Source organism: Camellia sinensis, chromosome 8 (assembly GCF_055761805.1).
Source record: "Camellia sinensis isolate YWXY chromosome 8, ASM5576180v1, whole genome shotgun sequence".
Lineage (NCBI taxonomy): Eukaryota > Viridiplantae > Streptophyta > Magnoliopsida > Ericales > Theaceae > Camellia > Camellia sinensis.
In genome coordinates, this window is record NC_138968.1 from 53,254,748 (window position 1) to 53,280,010 (window position 25,263).

At 36.0% G+C, this 25,263-nt stretch overlaps 1 protein-coding gene and 1 long non-coding RNA gene across 5 annotated transcripts; one reads left to right on the forward strand and one right to left on the reverse strand.

Moving 5' to 3' along the window:
* Window positions 1-9,755: 9,755 nt before the first annotated feature.
* On the reverse strand, window positions 9,756-10,886 carry LOC145796934 (uncharacterized). The gene is made up of 2 exons (XR_014337678.1): window positions 10,653-10,886; window positions 9,756-10,059 (listed from the first exon to the last, which is right to left on the reverse strand). It is a non-coding gene; the product is annotated as an uncharacterized LOC145796934 (long non-coding RNA).
* A 6,623-nt stretch (window positions 10,887-17,509) lies between these two features.
* Window positions 17,510-24,213, forward strand: LOC114256155 (protein yippee-like). Of its 4 annotated transcripts, none has more exons than XM_028195765.2 (6): window positions 17,510-17,620; window positions 17,841-18,024; window positions 20,816-20,859; window positions 23,518-23,626; window positions 23,706-23,761; window positions 23,908-24,213. In XM_028195765.2, exons 2-6 carry the CDS (start codon window positions 17,929-17,931, stop codon window positions 23,990-23,992), a joined length of 390 nt encoding a protein of 129 aa, XP_028051566.1. In that variant the 5' UTR covers window positions 17,510-17,620; window positions 17,841-17,928; the 3' UTR covers window positions 23,993-24,213. The 4 variants fall into 4 exon arrangements, with proteins under 4 accessions (XP_028051566.1, XP_082738762.1, XP_082738761.1 ...); XM_082882636.1 differs by having other exon boundaries at window positions 17,536-17,624; XM_082882635.1 differs by having other exon boundaries at window positions 17,601-17,721.
* Window positions 24,214-25,263: the final 1,050 nt, after the last annotated feature.

Genomic DNA, 25,263 nt, shown 5'->3' on the forward strand with positions numbered 1-25,263 from the left:
TTAGCCGACGTTCTTACTTCGGCTAAAGAGTACCAAGTGTTGGTTTAATCCAGCCAACCACTCTTTTAGTCGATGTTCTTACTTCGGCTAAAGAGTACCAAGTGTTGGTTTCATCCTGCCAACCACTCTTTAGCCGATGTCATTACTTCGGCTAAAGTGTACTAAGAGTTGGTTTAATCCAGCCAACCTTTAGATTGGTTTTTCCAGCCAACCTAAAGTAAAGTGTTTGGTTATTCCGACCAAACGTCCTGCAGCCTAGATCCTTATCCTGGGCTTAGGAAGGGTGTTGGTTTAATCCAGCCAACCTTTAGATTGGTTTTTCTAGCCAACCTAAAGTAAAGTGTTTGGTTATTCTGACCAAACGTCCTGCAACCTGGATCCTTATCCTGGGCTTAGGAAGGGTGTTGGTTTAATCCAGCCAACCTTTAGATTGGTTTTTCTAGGCAACCTAAAGTAAAGTGTTTGGTTATTCCGACCAAACGTCCTGCAGCCTGGATCCTTATCCTAGGCTTAGGAAGGGTGTTGGTTTAATCCAGCCAACCTCTAAGTTGGTTTTTCCAGCCAGCTTAGAATAAAATGTTTGCAATGTTCCTAACTTCACTAAAACTAACTTTTACAAAGAACAACTATGCTGAAAAGAATCGATTTGTTTTATTGAGGAAAGAAAAAATTACACATGTTTGAAAGAGGAAAGCTAAAAATAAAATAACTTGAGATTGGTGGTGTTCCATGGCCTAGGGATTGCTTTGTCGTCCTTGTCTTCTAGGTGGTATGCCCCTTTGTCTGCTAACCCAACCACTTTGTAAGGACCTTCCCAATTAGGCCCTAGCTTGCCATCTCCTAACATGAGGGTGTTTCCCATCACTTTGCGCAGCACCCAATCTCCGATCTTGAATTACCTTAGATGTACTGTTTTGTTGTATTTCCTGGATAACTCTTGTTGATATGAGGCAATGTGGACTAGTGCTCTTGTTCTTCTTTCTTCGGCGAGGTCGAGCTCCAATGCTATGGCTTCTCCATTCAAGTCGGGATCAAAATTTTCGCTTCGAAATGTGGGGAGGCCAACTTCCAGTGGGATTACTGCTTCCATTCCGTAGGCTAAGGAGAATGGTGTTTCTCCTGTTGATCGTCGAGGTGTGGTGTGGTAAGCTCATAAAACATGAAGAAGTTCTTCCGCCCACTTGCCTTTTGCCTTCTCTAACCTTTTCTTTAGTCCATCCAAGACAACCTTATTTAATGCTTCTGCTTGGCCATTTGCTTGAGGATATGCTGGTGTAGAATTGTAGAACTCTATCTTGTATTCTTCACAAAAGCTTCTAAAGATTTTGCCATCAAACTGGGTGCCGTTGTCTGATATGAGGGCTTTAGGTATGCCGAATCGAGTAATGATATTTTGCCAGACGAACTTCTTTACATCTTTTTCCTTGATTGATGCCAATGCTTCTGCTTCCACCCACTTTGTGAAGTAGTCTGTTGCTGCGAGAAAGAACTTCCTGTTGTCGGGTGCTGTTGGAAGTGGTCCTACTATGTCCAAGCCCCACATTGCGAAAGGCCATGGGTTAGTCAATGGTAGGAGTTCTCTAGCTGGTTGATGTATTTGGTGTGCGAATTTTTGGCATTTCTTGCACTTCTTCACATATTTCTCTGAGTCTGCCTGCATGTATGGCCACCAGTATCCTTGCGAAATGGCCTTGTAAGCTAGTGATCTTCCTCCTTGATGGCTTCCGCACACCCCTTCGTGTATCTCGTATAATAATGCTTCCACTTTGTTGGGGTGGACACACTTTAGATAGGGTCCTGAGAACGACTTTTTGTATAATGCCAGAGATGGGGAAAGCCAAAATCGCTGTGACTTTGCTCTAATTTTGTTGGCTTCTTTCTTTTCTTCCGGTAGGACGCCATCTTTCAAGAATAGTATGATGGGATCCATCCATGAGGGGCCTAGATCGACACAGCATACTTCTTCTGCTTCGGGGTCTTTGATGCTTGGTCTTGGTAAGTAGTCGATGAGCAATGGATGAGGGATGGATGTATCTGCCATTGAAGCAAAGCCTACTAGTTCGTCTGCTCTGCCGTTCTCTTCCCTGCCTATCTGTTCAATCCTCACTACTTCAAATTTCTTGATCTCTATTCTGACCAATTCTTGGTACTTGGCCATTCTATCATCCTTTGCTTCATAGTCGCTAGAAATTTGGTTTACCACCAGCTGTGAGTCGCTGTAGACCATTAGTTCGGTGGCCTTCATGTAGAACGCTGTTTTGAGACCTGCAAAAAGTGCTTCATACTCCGCTTCGTTGTTTGATGCTGGGAAGCCAAGGTTGATTGCTTGCTCCACAACCAGGCCGTCTAGTGAGATGAGGACTACGCCAAGTCCTGCACCATACCGATTGGATGCTCCATCCACAAAGAGCTTCCAGCAAGTGGAGGGGTCAGACGATGTCGTGGGGTCAAGAATGTTGCTGGTGGTTTCTTCAAGGTCCATGCTTGCTGTCTGCCCCTCGCTATCTGATTGCACCAAGTCTTTATTTGTTGGTGAGTCTTGGTTCGGTGTAGCTTGGTTTGTTTTTTCCTTGCTGTCTTTAGTCTGGTCTGCCATGGGATCTGATTGAGTATCCTGCACCAGGGGTTGCGCTATTCCGGCGTCAACTTCTATCCCTGGTTTGGTTATATCAGTCAGGTCGACTGGGCAGATATGATGACTTCCTGGGGTGAATTCTGCGACAAAGTCTACTAAAGCTTGGGCCTTTATCGTGGTTCTGGGTTGGAACTTGATGTCGAATTGTCCTAACTCTACTGCCCACTTTAAGATTCGCCCAGAAAAGTTTGCCCTCTCAAACAGAGCTTTTAATGGGAAGACTGTGAGGACAACTATGGTATGGGCGTAAAAGTAGTGCGATAAATTCCTTGAGGCCATCATCAAGGCCAATGCCAGTTTTTCCAGTGGCAAATACCTTGTTTCGGCTCCCAGCAATGTCTTGCTGACATAATAAATGGGCAGATGTTGAATTCCTTCCGCACGGACCAACACTGCACTAATTGTGTGCTGAGAGACTGCCAGGTACAGGAAGAGTTCTTCTCCAAGTATTGGGGTGACCAGCAATGGTGGAGAAGACATGTATTCTTTCAAGCTTTCCAGAGCTTGGTCGCATTCTTTGTCCCATTCGAACTTGGCTTTTAGTGCATGGAAGAATGGTCGTAGTCTGTCCGATGACCGACTTATGAACCGATTGAGCGCAGCTGCCATGTCGGTGAGATGCTGCACTTCTTTTACTGAGTTTGGTCTTTCCAAATCCTGGATTGCCTTGATCTGGGAGGGGTTTGCTTCTATACCCCGGTTGACCAGGAATTTGCCAGATCCTACTCCGAATGCACACTTGGATGCATTGAGGCGCAACTTGTGCTTCTTCAGGATCTCAAACATCTCTCCTAGGTCCTTGAGATGGTCATTCTCATCCTTGCTCTTGACCACCATGTCGTCGATGTAAGCCGCCATTGTTCTGCCTAACAATGGTTCAAACATCTTGGTGACCATTCGTTGGAATGTTGCCCCTGCGTTCTTTAGGCCAAAGGGCATGACCTTGTAACAGTACAGTCCTCTTGGAGTTATAAAGGATGTGACCTCCTGGTCTGGTTCATGCATGGCGTTTTGGTGGTAGCCTCTGTATGCATCCAGAAAGCTAAGTCGGTTGTGCCCCGCCGTTAGGTCTACCAGTTGATCTATCCGTGATAGAGGAAAGCTGTCTTTTGGGCACGCCTTGTTGACTGTTTTATAGTCGACGCAGACACGCCACTTGCCATTCTTCTTTGGCACTACGACTGTGTTGGAGATCTATCTTGGGTAGTGCACTTCCCTAATTGCTCCTACCTCCAGCAGGTTACCCACTTCTTCCGCCACTATCTTGGCATGGTGGAGTGCCGATCTGCGTGTGCGTTGGATGATTGGTCTGGCGGATGGGTGGACATTGAGTTGGTGACAGATGAAGTTGGGATCAATACCTGGCATGTCGTATGGTGTCCAGGCGAACACTTCGATGTTAGAGGTCAAAAATTTCAACATCTCTAATCTCTTAGTGCTGGACAACGACGAACCGAGCAAAAAGAACTTATCCGGGTTCTTTTCATCTATTCTTACCTCTACCAAGTCCTCCACCGCTTTCTGATCAGCCGCTTTGCCGACATCTGCGAATAGCTCATTGCTCTCAAGTTCTTCCACCGAATGAACGTATCCTTTGACAGCGCGGCTGCCATTCACCGTGACGAAGCATTGCTTCGACATGATCTGATCTCCATAGACTTCTTCAATTACCCCGGTATCCTTGGGGAACCGCATTACTTGGTGGTAGGATGACGCCACCGATCGCATGGCATGCAGCCATGTTCTGCCCAAGATAATGTTGTAAGTGGAGGGGACCTTCAATACCCAGAACTCCACTTGTTTCGTCACACTTCCTGCTCTGACTGGAAGAATTATTTTGCCAACGGGCCATTCTGGCATGGAGTTGAATCCAATTAGGGGAGATACGGCAGCCGCCAAGTCTTTGTCTTGCAGCTTCAATTGTTTAAATGTTTCGTAGTACATGATTTCACATGAACTACCCTGGTCAATCAGAATCCGCTTGACGTCAAAATCCTTGACTCAGAGAGTGACGACCAGGGCATCATTGTGAGGGCAATATATCTGTTCCAAGTCTTTAGCCGAAAAAGACATGACGTTTGTGACCTCTGTCTTCCCCTTCTTGATGGCAGGTTGGGCACTTAGCACCTCTCTTAAGTGTTCAGCCTTTTTGATTGATCCCCTGAGCTCGCATGCACGCTCAGGTTCAAAGACTCCATGTATCACATTGATAATGCCTTGAGATGGGGCGTCGACTGGCATCCCGTTAGGGTTATTATGGTCCTGGGGGGCTGGTTGCGTCCCTCCTTCAATGTATTTATCCAAGTGTCCTGCTGCCACCAACTCCTCCAGGTGCTGTCTCAATGGCATGCAATTTTCAGTGCGGTGCCCATTTTCTTTGTGGAAGGTGCACCATGATCTTTCGTCATAGTCCTTCTGCGCTTCCCCTAGTTTGGTTGGCCATCTAACGAAAGGCTCATCTCTTATTTCACTTAGAATTCGGTAGATCGGTTTCTTAAATACCGTGGTTATGGCCGTGCGGACCCTCAACCATCTTTTATCCTGGTCCTCTCCGTTGTCTCCTCTGCCACGTCCGTTTCTATTCGGACAATCTACCGTGTTGACCTTTGCTGAGGTCTTCTTTTCTGGTGTTGTGGTCGTGCCAGATTTTGCTTTGGTACGTGCGCCATCTTCCTCCACCCTGATGTGCTGATGCACTCTTTCCATCAGGGCTTCCATGGTGAGGGGCGGTGTCATGGTGATTGAGTCCTTTAGTCTATTCCCGACTGGTAGGCCTCTTTTGTATTGTGCAATGGCGAGATTGGTGGGGCAGTCCCCAATCTGGTTGAATGTCTCCCAGTATCAACTATTGTAGGACCTTAGCGTCTCTTTTTCACCCATGTCAATGGAGAGTAACTGGTCAATCTCCACCGGGGTTTTGGTGTTTGTTCTGAACCTTGTGACAAACGCCTCCACCAATTGCGCCCAGGAGGCTATGCTGCCTTCTGGAAGTTTTTCAAACCAAGTCAAGCCTAGATCGCCAAGGCTTGACGGGAAGAGGATGCACATTAGAGCCTCGTTTCGCCGATATACCGCCATAACCTGGCGGAAGTGGCTTAGGTAAATGTAGGGGTCCGTTTTTCCCTCGTACTTAGTGAATTTGGGCTGAAGGAAGCCTGTAGGTAGGGGCGCGTTTTCAATTGCCGGAATGAACGGCGAGGTCTGCAGCCTCGCTAATGCTTTGTCCGTCGGTTCGTAGGCAGGGCGTGGTAATGACATTCCAACCTCGACGCTTCCATGCGATCGAGGAGCCAATCGTTGAAGGGCAGAAACTCCATCGTGAAAGGAATGAATCTGCGAGGGTCGCGGGCCCTGGTGTCCTTACTTCCATCGTGCCTTTTCTTCCAGCATGATCCGCAAATCGGATGATCTGGGCAACTCCGTCTGTTTAGATGATGTTTGGTGCGAGTGTGAGGGTCAGTAGGTACTTCCCTCTGTGTAAGACCTCAATGATCTCGTTCTCTCAGACCTGGAGTAACGAGTTCTAGAGGTTCTAGACTGAGTATCGCCTGTCCTGAGGCTTCTACTCTCTGCTTGTGATGGTGTGGAATGCCTTTCATGGTCATTTGAGCGGCGAGGGGGCGTCTTGTTTTTGTGCCCCTCTCCTGTCGCCACTCCTTTTCCCTTCATCTGGCACTTCAAGGCCTCCATGTCCGCCGCCATCTTCCTTATTAATTCGTCTTGCTCCTTCACGCGGTCCTCCAGAACTTGAGGATCAATCCTCCGCCTTTGCCTGTCAGGACTTTGTGAATGAGAGTGACAAGGGCTGTTAGTCCGCCTCCCCCTAGTATCTCTTCTGGAGCTATGTCGTTGGGGCTCCAAGTCCGCCATGGGAGGGATAGAAGGTAGTCCTTCGCGCCTTGCTCCCCCATCTGGTGTTTGCCCGTCGATGGCGGACTGTGGTAAATCTTCATTATGCGTCATTGTTCCTAAAGAGGTAAAGCTTGATCAAGAGGTTTTGTCCTGTCTATAGTTCCCACAGACGGCGCCAATTGTACGGGAAAGGAATAAACCTTCTCGTATAATCCTGTTGATCAAGTCTGCGCTCCTCCGTATGACGTCGCTTTACTCCCTGAAAACACAAACGTGAGCTAGCCGGCGGGTGTGTGCCGGAAACCCCTCCGATGCTTAAGTCAGCAAAATAGACAAGCAGCCAAAAAGCTCTGTGTATCAAAGAACCAAAGTTGTGTGTTACCTCTCCATAGGTGATGTTTGTGAGCTTTTATAGGTTTCGTGTGGCACAATCCAAGTAAGACTCTTACTCCTCCATGTAGAGTCCTCCTAGGATTCATACTCCTGAAGGATAATGCTTATCCTTCAACACCCCCCTTACTGCTTAAACCAAGTGAGATGGTTTTACCATGGTCGAGTTCTAACAGGACCGAGGTAATCATGGCTATGCTGAGCCGTAGAGTAGGCCGAACCATCTTTAGTTCGGTTCTCCTTTTCACTACTCCTTATCTCGGTTCCTCATGTACAAAGAATGGTGTGGTTAGACCGAGCTACCGAGTAGCAAGGTTCTGACCAGTCTAACCACAATACGTCATGACCGGGCTAACTCTGAGACCGGTCTAACTTCAAAGCGTCTTCAAACCGGCCTAACTTCAAGTCGCTTCCGGACCGGAGTAACTTTACATCTCTCTCGGGCTGGAGTAACTTCTATACCTCTCTCGGGCCGGAGTAACTTTACGGCCTTTTTACTCAGCTCTTAGTACTGTGGCCCATAACGGCCCATTAGCCAGCTCGGCCCAATTTTTATATAAATTACCCTCTCAGGTCATATTATCTCTTTATTTTTTTATATATTTTTTTAAAAAATCAAAAAATTAACTTTTAACATACTCTCCAAAACAAGCCATATTATACACATTTTGTTATGAGGTGTATATGATATGTATTTTAATTTTTAATTTTATAATATTTCATTAATTTAACTTACAACACAAAAGTCTCACAATCAAATGTCCTTTGCTTGATCATCACATAGAGCTCGTTTGGGAAGTAGGTCAGCTTTTTAGCTTTTTAACTTTTTGACTATTTTAGCCTGAAGCTAAAAAGTCTGATTTGGAAATGACTTTTGACTTTTTTACTTTTTTGTAAGAGAAAGAATGTAATGATTATGAGTTGAATGTGATATTTTGTCTTATTGAGCTAAAAAACTAATTTTGTTTTTTGTAATTATTTTAACAAAAAAAAAAACCTCCAAACTAACTTTTCAAACGGAGGCATAGTCTAATAATTAAATCAATCATAAATTTAAGATTATAAAACCTCATTATCAAACGCCACATACCATTAAATTTTCAATATATTTTTTATTTTTATATCTATATTACTTATATTATGATATGCAATATATAATTCAGGTTGTATGAATATTTTTTAAAGTTTTGTGAAACTTTTTTTTTATTAATCTTAAATAAGTCTGGCCAACAAGTGCAGGCAAAGAAAATGACAAAATAAGTAAAGAGTATTAGACATTTTTCATTGATTTCAAAATACTTTTATTTGACTGCCAAAACATGTTTTAGTCTTTTCACCGTTTTTCAATACTTTTTTATATATAATTTTAAGGGAAAATCGGTTTAAGGTCCCTATCCAACTTTTAGTAATGGATTAGGTCCACAATGTGTTCTTTTGTAGCCTAAGGTCCCTCAATGTTATTTTAGAGTGTAAAATACCTGTCTTACCCTTGTTTATAATATACGTTGTTTTCAATTTGGCAGCTAAAGATCATATTGATATTTTGTGGGAGATTACGTGAGGATGAATTTGACGATTCAGATTTTTGTGGAGATTTTCTAGGGTTTTGTAGGTGTTGAAATCCTGTTCGTTGTTTGTAGGTGTTGAAATCCTGTACGAGTTGAAATCATGTTCGTTGTTTGTAGGTGTTGATTGATCGTGTAGGAGTTGAAATCTGGTTCATTGTGTTTGATTTGATTTCATGTGGAGTTGAAATAGATAAGTTTTCAATTTTTGATTTGATTTGATCGTGTAGGTGTTGAATTAGGTTTTTGTTTTTAGTTTTGATCAATGTGAGAGAGACGAACTCAGTGTTGTTCTTTTTGATTTTTGAAGTTAATTTTTCATTATCTATTATTGATGAATTTTCGATGGAGTTGATTTTGATTTTTGGAGTTGCTTTTTCATTCTCTGTCAACATGGTTATGAGTTCCTTTTTGGTGCTCTGTTTTTCTGCGTTTTGTGCTCTGTTTTTTGTTCACTTTGCATTTTTTGTGTAGTGCAGAGAAAATTGCAGGTTTGTTACTATAATTGAACTCAAATCACAGAGAAAATTGTAAACTTGTAGTGCAGTGAAAATCACAGAGAAAATTGTAAGTAGGCAGAGAAATTTACAGACGTAGCAATAGAGCAGTAAATGTTTTGTTTTTTTTTTAAATTTTTTTTGAATTAAGTGTTTTGTGAACATAACAGATTTTCTCTGTGATTTTTTTATGTGCTTGTGTTTAATATATTTTTGTCTCTTGATGTTAATGTGTTTTTGTTTTTGTTATATTGAAAGTGAATATAAGTTCACAAATTTCTCTGGACTTTTCTTTGTAGTCCAGAGAAAATCATATGATTGTATTACAAATGATAAGTATTACAAATTTCTCTGGACTTATATGTTGTGTTTTTATATGTTTGCACTTTTCAAAGTTTTCTGATATGTTTTCTTTGCACTTTTCATTTTTTTTTTTTTGCACTATTCATGTTTCTGGACTTTTCTTTGTAGTATAGAGAAAATCATAGGTTTGTTATTATAATCCAATGAAAATGACAGAGAAAATGTTAAGCTTGTAGTTGAGTGAAAATCACCCTTGAAGTTGGTGTCTTGATCTTGATGCTTATTGGTTCTTCAAGGTAGCAACAGAGAAAATTACAGAGAAAATTACCTTGACAGAGAAAATTACCTTGTAATCCCAGAGAAAATTACAAGGTAGCATTGAACAAAATAAATATGCCATAGAAAATTAGACACAAGACATAAACATAATGTGGCCAGAGAAAATTATAAATGCTGCCAAAGAAAATTAGACACACAAGTAAGAAAAGTAATTTGGCCAGAGAAAATTATAAATGCCAGAGAAAATTAGCCACACCAATAGAGTAGTAGCAAGCCAGAGAAATTTACAAAAACAAGAACACAAGAAGCTTCAATAAGAAGCCCCAAATGTACAGAAAGCAGTTCAATTTTGACAGTTGGAAGGAAAGCAACCCATCATCAGTTGGAAGCAAAGAAATTCTGGACTTCCCAGGAATTTCTCTGGATTCAACCCAGAGAAATTTCAAATTTCTCTGGTCCAGAATTTCTCTGGAACGATAAAACTCTGATTTTATCAATTTGTCATTGGTTTTGCTGCTGCTGATTCAATCACAATTTCCTGCACAAACAAATTAATAGTTCTTCTATGAGTTTGTGATAGATTTTCTTTAAACTTAATGGTATGAATTTCTCTGGGTTGAATCCAGAGAAAATTCAAATTTCTCTGGGTTGAATCCAGAGAAAATTCAAATTTCTCTGGATTACTTTAAGCCTTCCTCTACTGCTGCCTCTTCCTCAAGCTTCTTTTTCCAATATTCTTCAAGTAGGGGTCCAAATATTGCTTTTCCAGAAAAAACTCCAATTCTACTAAACCCAAAAAATCAAAAGACGTTATATTCAACACTCAGAGAAATTTTGAACCTGAAGATGTTATATTCAACACTGGATATATATATATATATATGTGCTGACATTGTATATATATATATGTATGTATCATATATATATATATATGTTTGCAACCATAGATAAGATAACCAAGAGTGACTGTTTGATTATGGTTGCAAATGGTCTTAATTGATTAATTATCATATATATACTAGTCAAGACAGTAAGCAACAAATTGTATATATATATATATATATATATGTATGTATCATATATATATACATCTATTAAATTTTTTTGAAAAGAAAAAATAATAATGCATACATGTCGAAGAAGATCTGGAGTCGAGAATCGAAGCTCTGATCAATGACTTGAGACCAATACTCGTAAAGCTCATCTCTGCTGATCTTGTCAACATTCAACTCATTTGAAGATGAACAGACGTAGGGTATTTTGGTCCAAGAAATTGATAAAATGCGTGGGTATTTTGGTTAGGGACCTGAGGCAGTATTACATTTTTTAATGTCCTTTATGCAGAAAATTGTTATTATTAGGGAGCTTAAAAAAAAAACCCCTAATTTTAATGCTAAATAATATCCTAAGAACATTTTAACTTCTTAAATTATCTTTATATAACTACGGATTTCAATTTGGGTTTATTTCAGTTGTATCCCCTAAATTATTGTCATAATTTTTTTATTTAGATATTAAACTGTTTTTCAATACTTTTTTTTTTTATGTAATTTTAATGTTAAATAATATCCTAAGAACATTTTAACTTCTTAAATTATTTTTATATGCCTACGGATTTCAATTTGGGTTTATTTTAGGGGGTATTTTTTTTAAGGTCCCTGATATTATGATTTTATAGTATAAAGGACATCAACTATTTTCATGATGTCTAAGGTCCCTCAACATCAATCCAGAGAAATTTCAGTCCCAGAGAAAATTCGATCCAGAGAAAATTCAACCAGAGAAAATTTAATCCAGAGAAATTCTCTGGTCCAAACCAGAGAAAATTCAATTCAGAAAAATTCAATTCTGTCTAAAATTTACCTCTCATTCTAGCTAAAATGAGGTGTACAGTTCTAGAAACTAAAGAACGAGAAAATGAAAAACATGAGTTGCAGAGATAAATCTCTCAACAGCAACGGTATACGGACACAGCTCGTTGCCTTGAAGGTGGCATGCACATAATCACCATGATGAGTATGAGAACAATCAGCATAAGAGTTGACTTGATATCTGGAGCTTCGTCTTCACCTTCTGCCATGATCAACACTTCTTGCTCAAGCTTTCTTCTTCTTTAGTTTGTTTCTCTGTAAACTATCAGTTTGATGCTTTTACTTGTTCTTGTACTCTGCCCAAAATAAAATGTAAAGTTGTGGTTAACAACCAAGTTGACTTGTTAATTATTTTGTGCCTGAGTTGGGAGTGTACATTGAATTTGCATTTAGTTTATTTGAATTTGCATTTAGTTTCTTTGAATATTTGACCTAAAATTCAGTTCAAATGAAAAAAAATAATCGAAATAGACGTTTTGTGAGCTAAATTACCAGAGAAATTCTCAATCCAGAGAAAATTCTCAACCCAGAGAAAATTCAGTTCCATTGCCAAATACTCTTGGAAGCTTGAACCCAGAGAAATTTGAATTTTCTCTGGGTTGAATCCAGAGAAAATTCTCAACCCAGAGAAAATTCAGTTCCATTGCCAAAAACTCTTGGAAGCTTGAATCCAGAGAAAATTCAAATTTCTCTGGGTTGAATCCAGAGAAATTTGAGAAATTCTACTACTAAGAAGGTGGAGAATTTTTAAAAACAGAAAAAGAAAAAAAACCTATTTTAACCTCCTTCACTTGTGCATGTGTTTGGTCTCCGACTTCAGAATTTATCAACCATGAACCATTGCCTCCACTCTCACTCTCATTCACTGACATACCCACTAAATTGATTATGACAATACCAGAACAAATTCCATAAAAACAAGCACACAAGTGTGTTTATAAAATTAGAGAGAGGGAGAGAGAACAGAGTAGTAGAGAAATCCAGAGAAGTTCTGAATTTATCTCCAAAGAAATTTTGAATTTCTCTGGAACTGATATTGATGTTTTATGGCAGGATGGGAAAATACAAAGGCTCAAGGCTTGTATGATGATGCTGAATTTTCTCTGCGTTGAACCCAGAGAAATTTGAATTTTCTCTAGGTTGGATGTATATATAAGAATCAGTTTGTGTGCACACTTTTAAAAAAATCAAAATAGAAAGCACACCGGGATTGAAAAACCTGAAAACACACTCAGATTTCTTCTTCCCACAGTAACGAGTAGCCATTGGATTAAACTAACCAAACTCTTTTTCTCTCTCTCTCTGAAACAGTGATAATAACTTATTCTTGGTTGCTCCAATGGGTTGATGATTGAGTACTGAAACAGAAATTCAATGTAACAACAACACCACCAGTGTCCAATATCAACGCCTCTGGATCGCCGCTCCTCAGACGGCTCGGCGACGCCATTGAAGGTCGGATCCGGTGAAGGTGGAGTTCAATCGGTTGGAGAATGAAGTCAGAGCTGAGGACACAAGAGTTGATCTGGACAGGTATGAGAATGGAGAAGTTTAGAGAGAGAAAGTGAGAGATGAGTTTGGATTTGGTAAGGTCAAATTTCTCTGTGATATGTTTAGGGACCTTAGACATCAAAAAATAATTTTGTGGATCTCTCCCATTATGAAAAGTGGGAGAGGGACCCTAGACCAATTTTCCCTTATTTTAGTTGTATCCCCTAAATTATTTTCATATTTTTTATTTAAATATTAAACTATTAATTTTAAGGGTAAATTACAAATACACCTCCTGAAGTCTGATTAAAATACAAATTGTCCCTGTGGTTCTGGAAATTATATTTCACCCTATGATGTTTCCAATTTCATAACAAATCGTCCTTTTATTAATAAAATATCAAGTCAATTAATAATTTTTAATAATGTTACAAATATGTTTCAATTCATAATTTACGTAATTTTATTATTGTATAGGAGAGCAATTATGAATTTTATTTTTTTAGTTAATTCTGTTAAATAAAAAATTCTAACAAGAGGATATTTGTAACCACATCGAGCAATCTATACTTTAAACAAAACTCAAGGGGTGTATTTGTACTTTATCCTAATTTTTTTATATATTTAGTTTTAGCTAATATGGTTCAATTGAAAATGTAACTATTAAAATTTAATTTAAAAAAAAATCAATTTAAAAGTATGAATAATTTACTCCTGGATAAATTACACATAGACCACTTGAGATTTGTTTGAAATACGATTTATCCTCAGTGGTTCTTAAAATTACATTATACTGTTTTAAATTTTTAATTTCATAACAAATGACCCATTTTTATTAATAAATTATCCACTCAATTAACAGTTTTTAATAATGTTAGAAATTTATTTAATTTAATAATTCAAGTAATTTTATCATTATACAGGAGAACGGTTAGAATTTTTTTTATTAATTATGTTAAATAAAAAATTCTGACAAAAATTATTTGTAATTTTTTAAATTACAAAAAAAGACAGGTGTTTGATAGCTAATATGATGTAAATAAAAATATAAGTGTGTTGGTTTAAATTATCTAAATTCTTAAACAATTTTGTCACTAGTTTTGGTGTCCACCATTATTGATTATCAATTGAGACATATTATTTCTAATTAGACCATATAAATTGAAATTAAAAATTTTAAGGATTAAATTGATAAAATTGATAGTTTAGATATAAAATAGAAAAAAATGATATTAATTTAGGCCCTGTTTGATTTCAGGAAATAAAAGGTGGGATTGGATATTGTATATTGTGAGGTCCACATATCTCATGTTTGCAATTTTTTTTAAAGAGGATACGATATACTATGAGATTGTATATCTCCCAAAATTGGAGGATATACAATACCACCATCCCCCATTATATTATATCCCATAGGTTGGGATATGATTTAAAAAGTCCAATTTACCCTCTTGTCTATCTAATATAATATAATATAATATAATTATTGAATTTAATATAATATAATTATTGAATTTAATTTAATATTATTGAATATAATATAATATAATATAATTTGATATAAATTTTGAATTTAATATAATATAATATTATTGAATTTAATATAATATAATATAATTTAATATAAATTTTGAATTTAATATAATATAATATTATTGAATTTAATTTAATATAATTTTTGAATTTCATATAATATAATTTTTTTTATCATTATCAGGTTGACATTAATATAATATAATTTATTTTTTGTTTGGAATATATGAATCTTTAATTTGTTCCAATAAAAAATAATATGAATTTTTAATTTGTTTATTTGCATTAGTTTCAATATGGGTATTTAAAATATATTATGATGGCAATCTTGAAAATTACTTATTTATATCTCACAATATATTTTGTAAAACAAACATGGATAATACATATCATGTCTTATAACAAACATGAATTGGAGGATATATTATCCAATACATATATTTTATTTATTATATATCCTGACTAAATCTCACATCATGGTGGTGTTTGGTACAATTTTTTTAGGTTTTTTTGTTTTTTTTTCACTAAAAGACAAATTGGTTGCAAAACCAAAAAAAAAAAACAAATCCAAACAAAATATCACATCAAACCCCATAATCATTTCACTTTTTCTCTCACAAACATCACATCCAACAACAAAAAAACTCAACTATCTTCCCAAACAGAAAAAAAAAATTCTCCAATAATATCCTACAGCTATAAAAAAACCTACAAAAAAACTCATTTCCCGAAAGGTTTTTTGGGTTTTTTGGGTTTTATTTTTGATTTTTTTCATTAAAAGACAAATTGGTTATAAAATATTAAAAAAAAAACATATCCAAACAAAATATCACATCAAACCCCATAATCATTTCACTTTTTCTCTCACAAACATCACATCCAACCACAAAAAAACCCAACTATCTTCCCAAACACAAAAAAAAAATTTCTCCAATAATATTTTAAAATTAAAAAAATCTACAAAAAAACTCACTTCCCAAACACTCATATTATATCCTCCATTTTATATCCAGTGAAACAAACAATGTAGGAAATGAAATGATCATTTTAAGTTTTATAACAATAAATTTTTAAATAATTTAATGAATCAGAAAAATTATTTAATAATTTTGAATGATTTAATGAGAAAAATCATTTAAAAATTATTGACCATGAAAGTCATTCTTTAAAATAAATAATATTAATTGGTGTAACAAATCCTTATTCTCTTCGTACAATGTGACAATTTTATTTAATATAAAATAAAAAAAATATTATTTAAAGACGAACTTAAAATTTAAAATTTTATTAAAAATAATCTTATCACTAAAATAATATATATAATTACACACGTATCGCGTGTCACCAGCTAATTTTATATAACAAAAATGTGTAGGACCTCCTTCTTTAGGATTTCATGACTCCTAGTGCCGTTTTGGGAACCAAAATAAAAAGTCAAATTTTTGTCGAAATGTCCAAAAACGCAAGTGACAAAAATGCTACAAAATTGGTTTGGAAAGCGTCAAAAATGCAAGTGTGAAATTACAAATTGGGGCCTATGACAAAAAAATAAAAAAATAAATTTCTCATGTTGGGTAAGGGTATTTTGGTCATTTTAATTTGATTTGACACTATAAACAAATATTAAACTAAAAAAATCAAAAACCAGCTTTTTACCAACTTTCCAAATCACTTTCAAAAAAGCTAAAAAGCTTGGTAAATAGTCAAAAACCAACTTTTACCAACTTCCCAAAATACCTTTGATTTTGGATTTTGATGTGTGTAGGGTCGATTCATATATATGTTGATCCTACATTATCAGTGATTGGAATGAAAAGTGAAAATTGTAAAGGTCATATAATATATATCTATACTATTATTAAAAGTCAACAGGAGCTTTAGTGTTCTGAAGCATCTCTAGAATTTTTTTTCTATTTTTCCTAAAATGACCATAACTTCTTAAATAATTGTATTATTTTTACTCTAATATCAATTTGTAACTAAGGGTAACATGATAAATTCAAACCAACCAATTCCACCACCCCATGTTTCCAAACTACATAGCAGTTTTAAATCAGTTTCAACATCTTCCAATTTTGTTTTGAATGATGAAACCTCGGGAGAGAGAGAGAGAGAGAGAGAGAGAGAGAGAGAGAGAGAGAGAGAGAGAGATCAGATTTGATGAAGTAAAGATTGGAGAATGAAAGACTTCATCAACAATGGAGATTTCATCAATATTCTTACAGATCTCAGGTCTCATTTTGATATCACTCGCTTTCTTTTACTTGGGCAAGCATTGGTCCAATGTTTCTCACCAACTCATCTTCTTCAACTCTCGCCAAACCCCTCTCCTCTTCCAAAACCCCTTCCCCCATCTCTCTCTCCTTCAATTTGAACAAACCTTCGATCTCAACTCCCTCATCAACAACACTACCCAAACCCAAACCCAACCCCTCTCCGATCCAACCCTACCTTCAATTCCATCCACATCCCATCCAAAACCACTTCCTCCGTCGCTGCAAGAGAGGTACGGGATCGTGGACGAGAACGGAAAGATGCCGAATGATTTTGAGGTCGGAGACTTCGATCCGGGTGTTGTGGATAATTGGGGTAGTGATTTTTTTTTTTCCCTTCTTCTTCAGGCATTTGAACACACTTGATGACCCTTTTAGTTCGTGCGAAATGGATGAATATAAAGAAGGCTCTTACAGAAGAGGCAGAGGTTGTGAAGCAGTTGGATGCAGATTTCAGCTTTTAAAAAGTTGGTTTGTTTATTTGTTTAATTTTGTGAGTGTAATTTTTTTTTTTTAAAAAAAATATTTTTTTAATTGGTTTGTTTGGTTGATTAATTTTGTATGGGTGTGTTTAAATTTTTTTTTTTGGGTATGTTTTCAATAAAATTTCTTTGAGAGTATATTTTATTTTATTTGAGATAATACAGAAGTATATGAGAATGTGTATATATATCATATTAAATTCAGAAAAAAAAATTATGCAATTAAATATATAAATTAAAAAAAATTAAATGAGAATGTATTAAAATTTTTATCAATTAAGTTTTCAAATGAGTATCGTGTGTATCCGACAACTAGTATATATATATATATATATATATAGATAGATAGAGGGTCATGTAGGCGTGGGTCTCCATCTCAATTATATATATAATTATATATAATTTGCAGCTTCTTTGCCCACATTTCTCGCAAGTTTGGTTCATTAAAGGTAGGTAATTTGATAATCTATCCATGACCCATCTATTCATTATTTAACTCTTTTCGCGTGTCCTTTTGTAGACTTTTTAATCGATTTCTTCACCTACAAAAGTATTCACCATCCTCGATCTTCAAAATCATGTTCTCTCTCTATAAATACACATAAATCGTTGCTGTTCTTTATCTATGTTCTCTGCATTTCTTTCTGATTTCTCTTCAATTTGACGTAGGTCTTCTTGGGTCCGGTGTGTTTGATTGAAGGGTATTTTGGTACAGAAGATTTAGAGAGAGAGAGAGAGAGTGAGAGAGAGAGAAGAAATGGGGAGGCTGTTTGTGCTGACTCTTGAGGGCAAGATCTATAGCTGCAAGCACTGCCGAACCCATCTAGCTCTCTGTGAAGACATCGTTTCCAAGGTTGCTTTCCCTTCTCAACTTGTGATCGGTCAATGATTTCTTGTTTTCCTTTCAATCTCATGAAAATTTCTCTTATTTTTGTTCTCTGTTGACTTATGTGCTCTTTCCTTGTCACAATTTTGTATTTAATTTTCTTATTGATGATTGGATGACTGTTTTGATATGATAATTTTGTGTGTAATTCTGCCACTTAATTATGAGGAGTTAAATGAAGATTTATTGCTTTAATAGAAACAAGGGTAAGAAGATTGCATATTTTGGATAAATAGATAAAGTTTTAATTTTGAATTTTTCACCTAAATATCGGTTAACTGAGCTTAAAACTTAAAGTGGTTGTTCTTTATGGCACACAGCACACACTCTTACAAAGAATGTACAACTATTTCAAGCTGGTTAACAAGTGCCCTTAAGGCGCTCAGTTAACAAAATTCTATTTGAGGATTCCAACTTCTCCTCCTAACCTAGAAAATGAAGAACCCCCAAATTTGGCCTTTTGTCCTTTGACTCTGAATTTTTCTTTAACTGATTTCCTATATGATACAATCTAGGATCTCTACCTCATGTTTTGATTATTGAGTGTTTCCAAAATTTGGATTCTATTGAGAAACATTATGCCCATAAATTGGAGCGTAATGGCCAAAACAGGATTGGTGTAGCAACCCAAAATAGTTGAATGGAGTTTAAGTATTTGTGTTATGTGTGGTAATCTTTATATAAAAAGTTGTTTCAATGTCTAAGGAAAATGAAATTATTTTGGAGGAAAATGTAGAAACCTCAGAAGTCTAAGAAGTCGTTGCAGTGTGAGTGACTCCCCTGCACCACATGGTTTTATCAAAGGAGGAGCTTCGCCACCATCTGATTCTTCTTTGATCAAGTTGGTCTTGCTTGATTTTATTGGTATTGGAGGTTTTTATTACGTATTCAGTCCATGTTTGGTTGACCTTGTCAATAGTCTAACCCCAAAAATTAGGTGGAACGAGACAAAGATCAAGCAACTAGCATATTCAAAATATTTGATTCGTTGGCATAGTTGTGTTCAATATTTGGGGGAGAACTTGAGGACGAGTTCTTTTTCTCAGTTGGGGAGAATGATAAAGAACAAGCAGGAGATTTCAATCCATGGTTTTCTTTCAATCCATGATTTTAACCCATGTTTTTTTTCTCGTTTTATTTCCTATATTCTAATCTTATGCAATTAGTATTTTTTTTTTTTGTATTTCTTTTCAATTTCAATTAATTAGGTTCTTATGATTTGTTTCCTTTTAATATTATTCTCTTTTCAATTAAAGTTTTTTAGGATTCTCACAATTTATTTTCTTTTAGTATGTTTCTTAGTGATCAATAATTTTTAATTAGAATTCTCAGGATTTGTTTCCTTTTAGTATGTTTCGTAGTCATCAATAATTTTAGTTTTCTTATTTTTATTAGGGTTTCTTTTAGCCTATAAATAAAGGCTTTGACATTGGTCAGAGTTGATTAATGAATTTGAGTTGAAAAAAGCGGTGGCTTTTGTAGGGCTTTTGTTATTGAATCTTAGTTCTTTTTTTCCGGAATCATTCTCGATATTTTTTGGTTTTAAAATGAATTAAAAACAAGACGGCTAAGAAGTATGGACACGGACACGTGACACGACATGAGTACGATACGGACACGCCAACACGTTAATTTTCAAAAAATACAAGACACGACATGTGGAGGACACGCATGAAATATATAATTTTATATATTTATTATATGTTATATATATGAATATATCATTCAAAAATAATAAAAAATGTAATATGACACTAATTCTTATAAATTTATATGATTTTTGTTTTATTATTGTATCTTAAGTTATTTTGTTCAAACTTATAATTAATTTTACATATGTCTAATCGTTAGACACGTGTGTTTAAACAATTGACACGTGTGTCCTCCAAGTGTCCAAAGAGTGTCCAGGTCTTTAAAAAATAAGACATGTTTTGAAGAGTGTCCGACACGTGTCCTGAGAGTGTCCAAAGAGTGTCGGTGTCCGACACGGACACGACATGGATACGTCATCTTCTTAGAAGTGTCCATGCTTCTTAGCAGGACGGATTACCTTGCATCGTAAACATTTGGTGGATTGGGATATTGAGATTGTCGACAATTGATGTAGATCATAATTTTTTCTCCTAGTGCCTTCCCAAGAACAAAAAGTATTCTTTTGTAGTATCATTTGATCACGGTTATGGGAACTCTCAAGATTTGTGTCTATTAAACCCCCTACACATGCTTGCTTACTTCGGATATTGCACCTCTTATATGTATGCAAAAGCAGCTAATAATAATGTTTCTTGCAAGCCTACTTCTAAAGTATCACAACTGCCCCTGTCAAAAGTATGGCTTGGAAACAAACCTTCCTTCTTGTTTAGAGATTTATCTATCAAACATTGCTTTCGCAGGATTACAGGAAGGCTTTCTTGCCCAAATTAGAAAATAGTTGTATCTAAGCGTCACATATAGCCACACAAAACCAATACAATAAATGTGTATACCCATTTATCCCTTTGCAAATTAGAAGTACTTTGATATAGAAGGATATAGTTCTAAAAAAAGTGGAAAAGGCAAAGTACAGTAGTTTAGGCTACCCCAAATAGAAATAGTTCAAATTGGGCTTGCATTTTGTGACCAGTTTTTTGATGGTTTGCCATATACAAGGCCTTAGTTAATTTTTAATTTGGATTTGGTGTCAAATTTATGTTTATTGGGAGCTTTTTTGGGAAGCAAAATTTCTGACTGTATGTTTTGCCTTTGTTCTTCTGTTCAGTCCTTCCACTGCAGGCATGGGAAGGCATATCTCTTCAGTAAGGCGTAAGTTTTTCATGATTTTGGGCAAGCCATTATTATCTCTTAGTACCAAACACTTCTTCGTAAACTTTGTTTTCGATATGCAATTTCAACACTTATTGAAGCCATGAGATGCCATATATATTATGTCAACAACCGAAAAATTTACTGTTCATACACCTTTCTTTGTTCTTCCTTTTGGAATTGCAACCAGGCTACATAATAAAGACAGGAAGAAGTTCTGGCAAAGAATTGGGAGTATAAATTCCAATTTGGAATATTGAAATGCTTGTGTATCAACCTTGATATTACAATCTAGTTAAAATGGATTCTAGAGCTTTGAATTGGTGATAGTAGTTCCTTGCTTGACCAGGCTGTTTGTATCTAAATTTGATTTGTCAAATGCATGGTGGATGTGGAAGTTTGACTCCATCACTAGCTTAACTTTTTAATGCATAATCCGACATCTCCAAACATCTCTACAAGAATACTTGTACAGAAAATGAGAATAAGCTCCTTTCATCAATTTCATGTGCTGTTAAATTTTGTTGGGTAAATTACACTAACACCCCCTAAGGTTTGATTTTAATACAATTCCCTCCTTGTCATTTCAAGAATTTCACTGACCCCCTTGTCAGAAATTGTCTGTGAACGGAAGTTACAAAAAAAAAATTATAAAGACTTCAAGGGTTTGAATTTACTGTATTACCCTCTCAACGTACCCAAACATTGCAACCCCAAACGCTTTCTCATCATCTCCAAACTCTCCACCATACAAGATGTCCACCCCCAACCCTCTGAACTCCCTATACCCTCTGCCCAGTTCCACAGTCAGCAATCTCTCCCTCTTCTTCATTAATTCCGGCCACCACAACCATTACTCAACAATTGGGAACATACACAGCCTCCCTTACATTCCTCATCAAGTCCTTCATCCCAATGCCACTCCATGTTCACCGACAGTAACAATGGGGTTCATTTTTTCAGCCGCCACAGCACCACCACTCCCTCTACTATCACAACTCTTTATCTCTTTCTCACTCTCACTCTCACTCACGCTCACACATCTCTCTACTCTTGTTTGTTGTTGGTCTGGTCTGTGTGGGTTTGATTTTTAGCTGGGTTGCTGTACAAAGTGGAGGGGTTAGTGGTGGTGGACATGGGTTTTATTTTTTGTGTGGGCGTGGGGCTGTAATGGTGGGTGGTTGTAATTTTTTTGGTTCGTTGTGAGTGGTTTCGATGAGGTGGCTTGAAGATTGTAGCAAATTATGCATGTAACATGCTTGGTTCATTGCTTCAAAGAATTAATTTGTCTTGATCACAAATGGGTCTGTGTTTGTCTGCAAAATTGGATCTAAGTTTGTCTTCTTTTTTTTTTTTTTTTTTTGTTAATAATGGATGAGCATTGAATTCTAGGTTTGTGATTTGGGTTTGCCATGGTTGTGCAGTCCCTGAATGAGAATTATTGTAAGTGCTTTAGATGAGTTGAAGCTGGGAGCTTGATAATCTTATATAAATATATATGTACTTCATATAATCTTTGAGGTGTTGGGATCTTGATAATCTCATATATATATATATATATATTTTATTTTTTTTTCATTTCCTAAATCCTAATAAAGTTATATATACATATACATATATATGTTCATATGTATAGAAGCTGTGTATTCCCATCTCGATGGGGTAGTAACGGTGAAACTCAGGAAGTGTAGTTATAGTGGAGGAGGGAAGGAAGATGGAAGGAGGGCATGGTAGTTGCCGGGTGTCTTCCTTGAGAGAGAAAAAAATAATTAAATACAGTAAGAGAAATGAAATAAAGTGAGGTTAAAATTAGTATTTAAGAAAATTTAACAGCTGACAAAATAACTTCAATTAGGTCAACTAACAGTCAACAAATATAGGAGGTAATTTGTAATGTTACTTCAAATCTCTAGGAGGGGGATGTGATTTCTAGAACATGAGGGGGTATTTGTATTAAAGTTAAACCTCAAGGGGTGTGAGTGTAATTTACTCAAATTTTTTTGTAAAACCTTAGCATTCCTCTCAAATATCACTGAATATTAACATTTTTGCAGCTGTGGGATGTGATTCCTTAGCTTGCAGTCTATGCTTCCATTCAAAGATAAATACTTACCGGTGTGGTTTGGCGCCAAGGAATTTACTCTTTTATTGTTTTAGAATGTTGCTATTTTAAATCTTTAATTGCTTATTATGTGACAAAGTATGTTGCCTTTTAGCTGTCTTAAAGCATTCACCTGTCAGTCCCATTCTTCATTTCTTGTATGTTCAAATGCATATGAACATAACAGCAGAGAAGAATATGATTGGGCAAATCCGGTTGTCTAAATTCTGTAACAAAATGAGGAATTGGAGAGTTGAGGATGCATTGGATTGTCTTGCCAAATTTTGTGCTCTTTTGGACATACTAAGGGTCTGTTTGGTGCAACTTCTACCAAGTTGAAAGCTAATAATAAAAAAGCATAAGCCAAAAGCACTTCTTCCCCTGCTTCCCAATAATCAACTTATTTAAGTTATTTCTGCTTCACAAGTTAGCAGAAGCTGCACATATTTTTAAAATAAAAGCTGATCCATAAGTTGCACCAAACATCCCCTCGTCGTTGATATTGTTCATAGACATGTCAATGTAATTATGTTTTATATGCCTCTTATTTCTGACAGAGTGAATGTCACTGTTGGTGAGACGGAAGAAAGAATGATGACAACTGGATTGCACACTGTTGCTGACATTTTCTGCGTAGGGTGCGGATCAATTGTGGGATGGAAATATGTAAGAGCACGGGGGATGGAAATATCTACATAGTTTTGTCAATTGTGCTTGTTAGTTACTTTTACATTTTGATTTTCAGGAGACTGCCCATGAGAAGGGCCAGAAGTACAAGGAAGGAAAATCTGTTCTTGAGCGGTTAGTAGATAACTATGTTATGGGTCTGGGAAAAAGAAAAATATTTTTTTTAAACTTTCATATGGAAATAAATGATGCACTATTTCTACTATTAATGCAAGTTTTGTTTGAGAGAATTTTTATTTTTTATTTTTTCCATTGAACAGGTATAAGATTTCAGGCCCCGATGGAAGCAACTACTGGGTCAGCCATGAAGCACATGTGGGCGGAAGTGATGCAGATGATGTTTGATTATGCTTTCGTTCCAATTTGTGCATTCTTAATCCCCCAGTTTCCTTTATTTGACTTGTGGATTGCTGAATTGGTAATTTCTCATTTCGGCAGCTTAGCTTCACTTAGTTGCCGAAATAACAAGTACCAAAACCTACATTGTTCATACTGATTTACTGAACATACAAACTTATGCTAAAACATTTATTCTTCTAATTTTAGTGTACAATGTTTGCATGAAATTGTCTCTCTATATGGATAACTGAATCCTAATAAATGAAATTTCTGTGTTCTACAAGTCGGGAGATTGCAGAAGCTTTTTGCCTACTCAAAGCATATCCAATAGTCTGTTTAACCAAAATAAATAAGGGGTTGTTTAGGGTGTCCTAAATAAGTGTATTTTTTGACTTTTTATGAAATATGAGTCGAGTATGGATTGAGTTTGAAATGATGTGATAGAGAGGTGATGCGACTTAAATAAGATGATGTGACTTAAATAGGATAGTGACTTTTTAACTTTTTGAATTTTTTTGAGGATGCCAAACTTGGCCTAAATAAAATAAATTCAAATGGTCTGCTCTATCACCTTTTAAATTTTGATAATTGTTAATATTTTATTTTATTTTTTGATCGGCGAAAGTTGGTTGTTAGATTAACATTTATCGGAGTTAGCTTCTCCATCCATTGCAATTTGCAAAGCCACCAAGTGTTTGCTTCCCTAATTCAATGAGGAAAATAGAAGAAACAACATTTGCATTACTAGAGAAGAATTGTCAAATTATACTAATTTTTTAGGACTTCAGCATGCCAAAATAAAGGTTTAGCATTGTCAAAATGGAAAAAATACTAGAGATGCTCTCATTGATCAATTGCACTCTGATGTGTATTGTTCTTAGACTTGCTGAGCTTGTGTTTGGTTCATATTTGCATATGAAAAACAGAAGAAAAATAAAATAACTGCTGTGGATTGATTCCCCTTTGAGTGAAGGATTGAATTCTCATTTTCATTTGGTAATGAATGTACTTCGTAGTTATTTTGTTTTTCGTAATGAATTAATTAGTTGTTTTTTTTCATATGAATTTTCTTGTTTAAATCTTTATTTTGAATTGTACAACATATGTTTCCTACATTACCAGTAATATGTAGAAGTATCGATGTAATTTCATAGAAAAAGGAAAAAACTGAATGGAAACTAAACATAGCCTCTCTTTTTTTTTTTAAATACAAATTTCTATTCAATTCTTTTCTTTTCTTCTGATAAATCAAAGATCTAAACATAGCTTTGATAGAT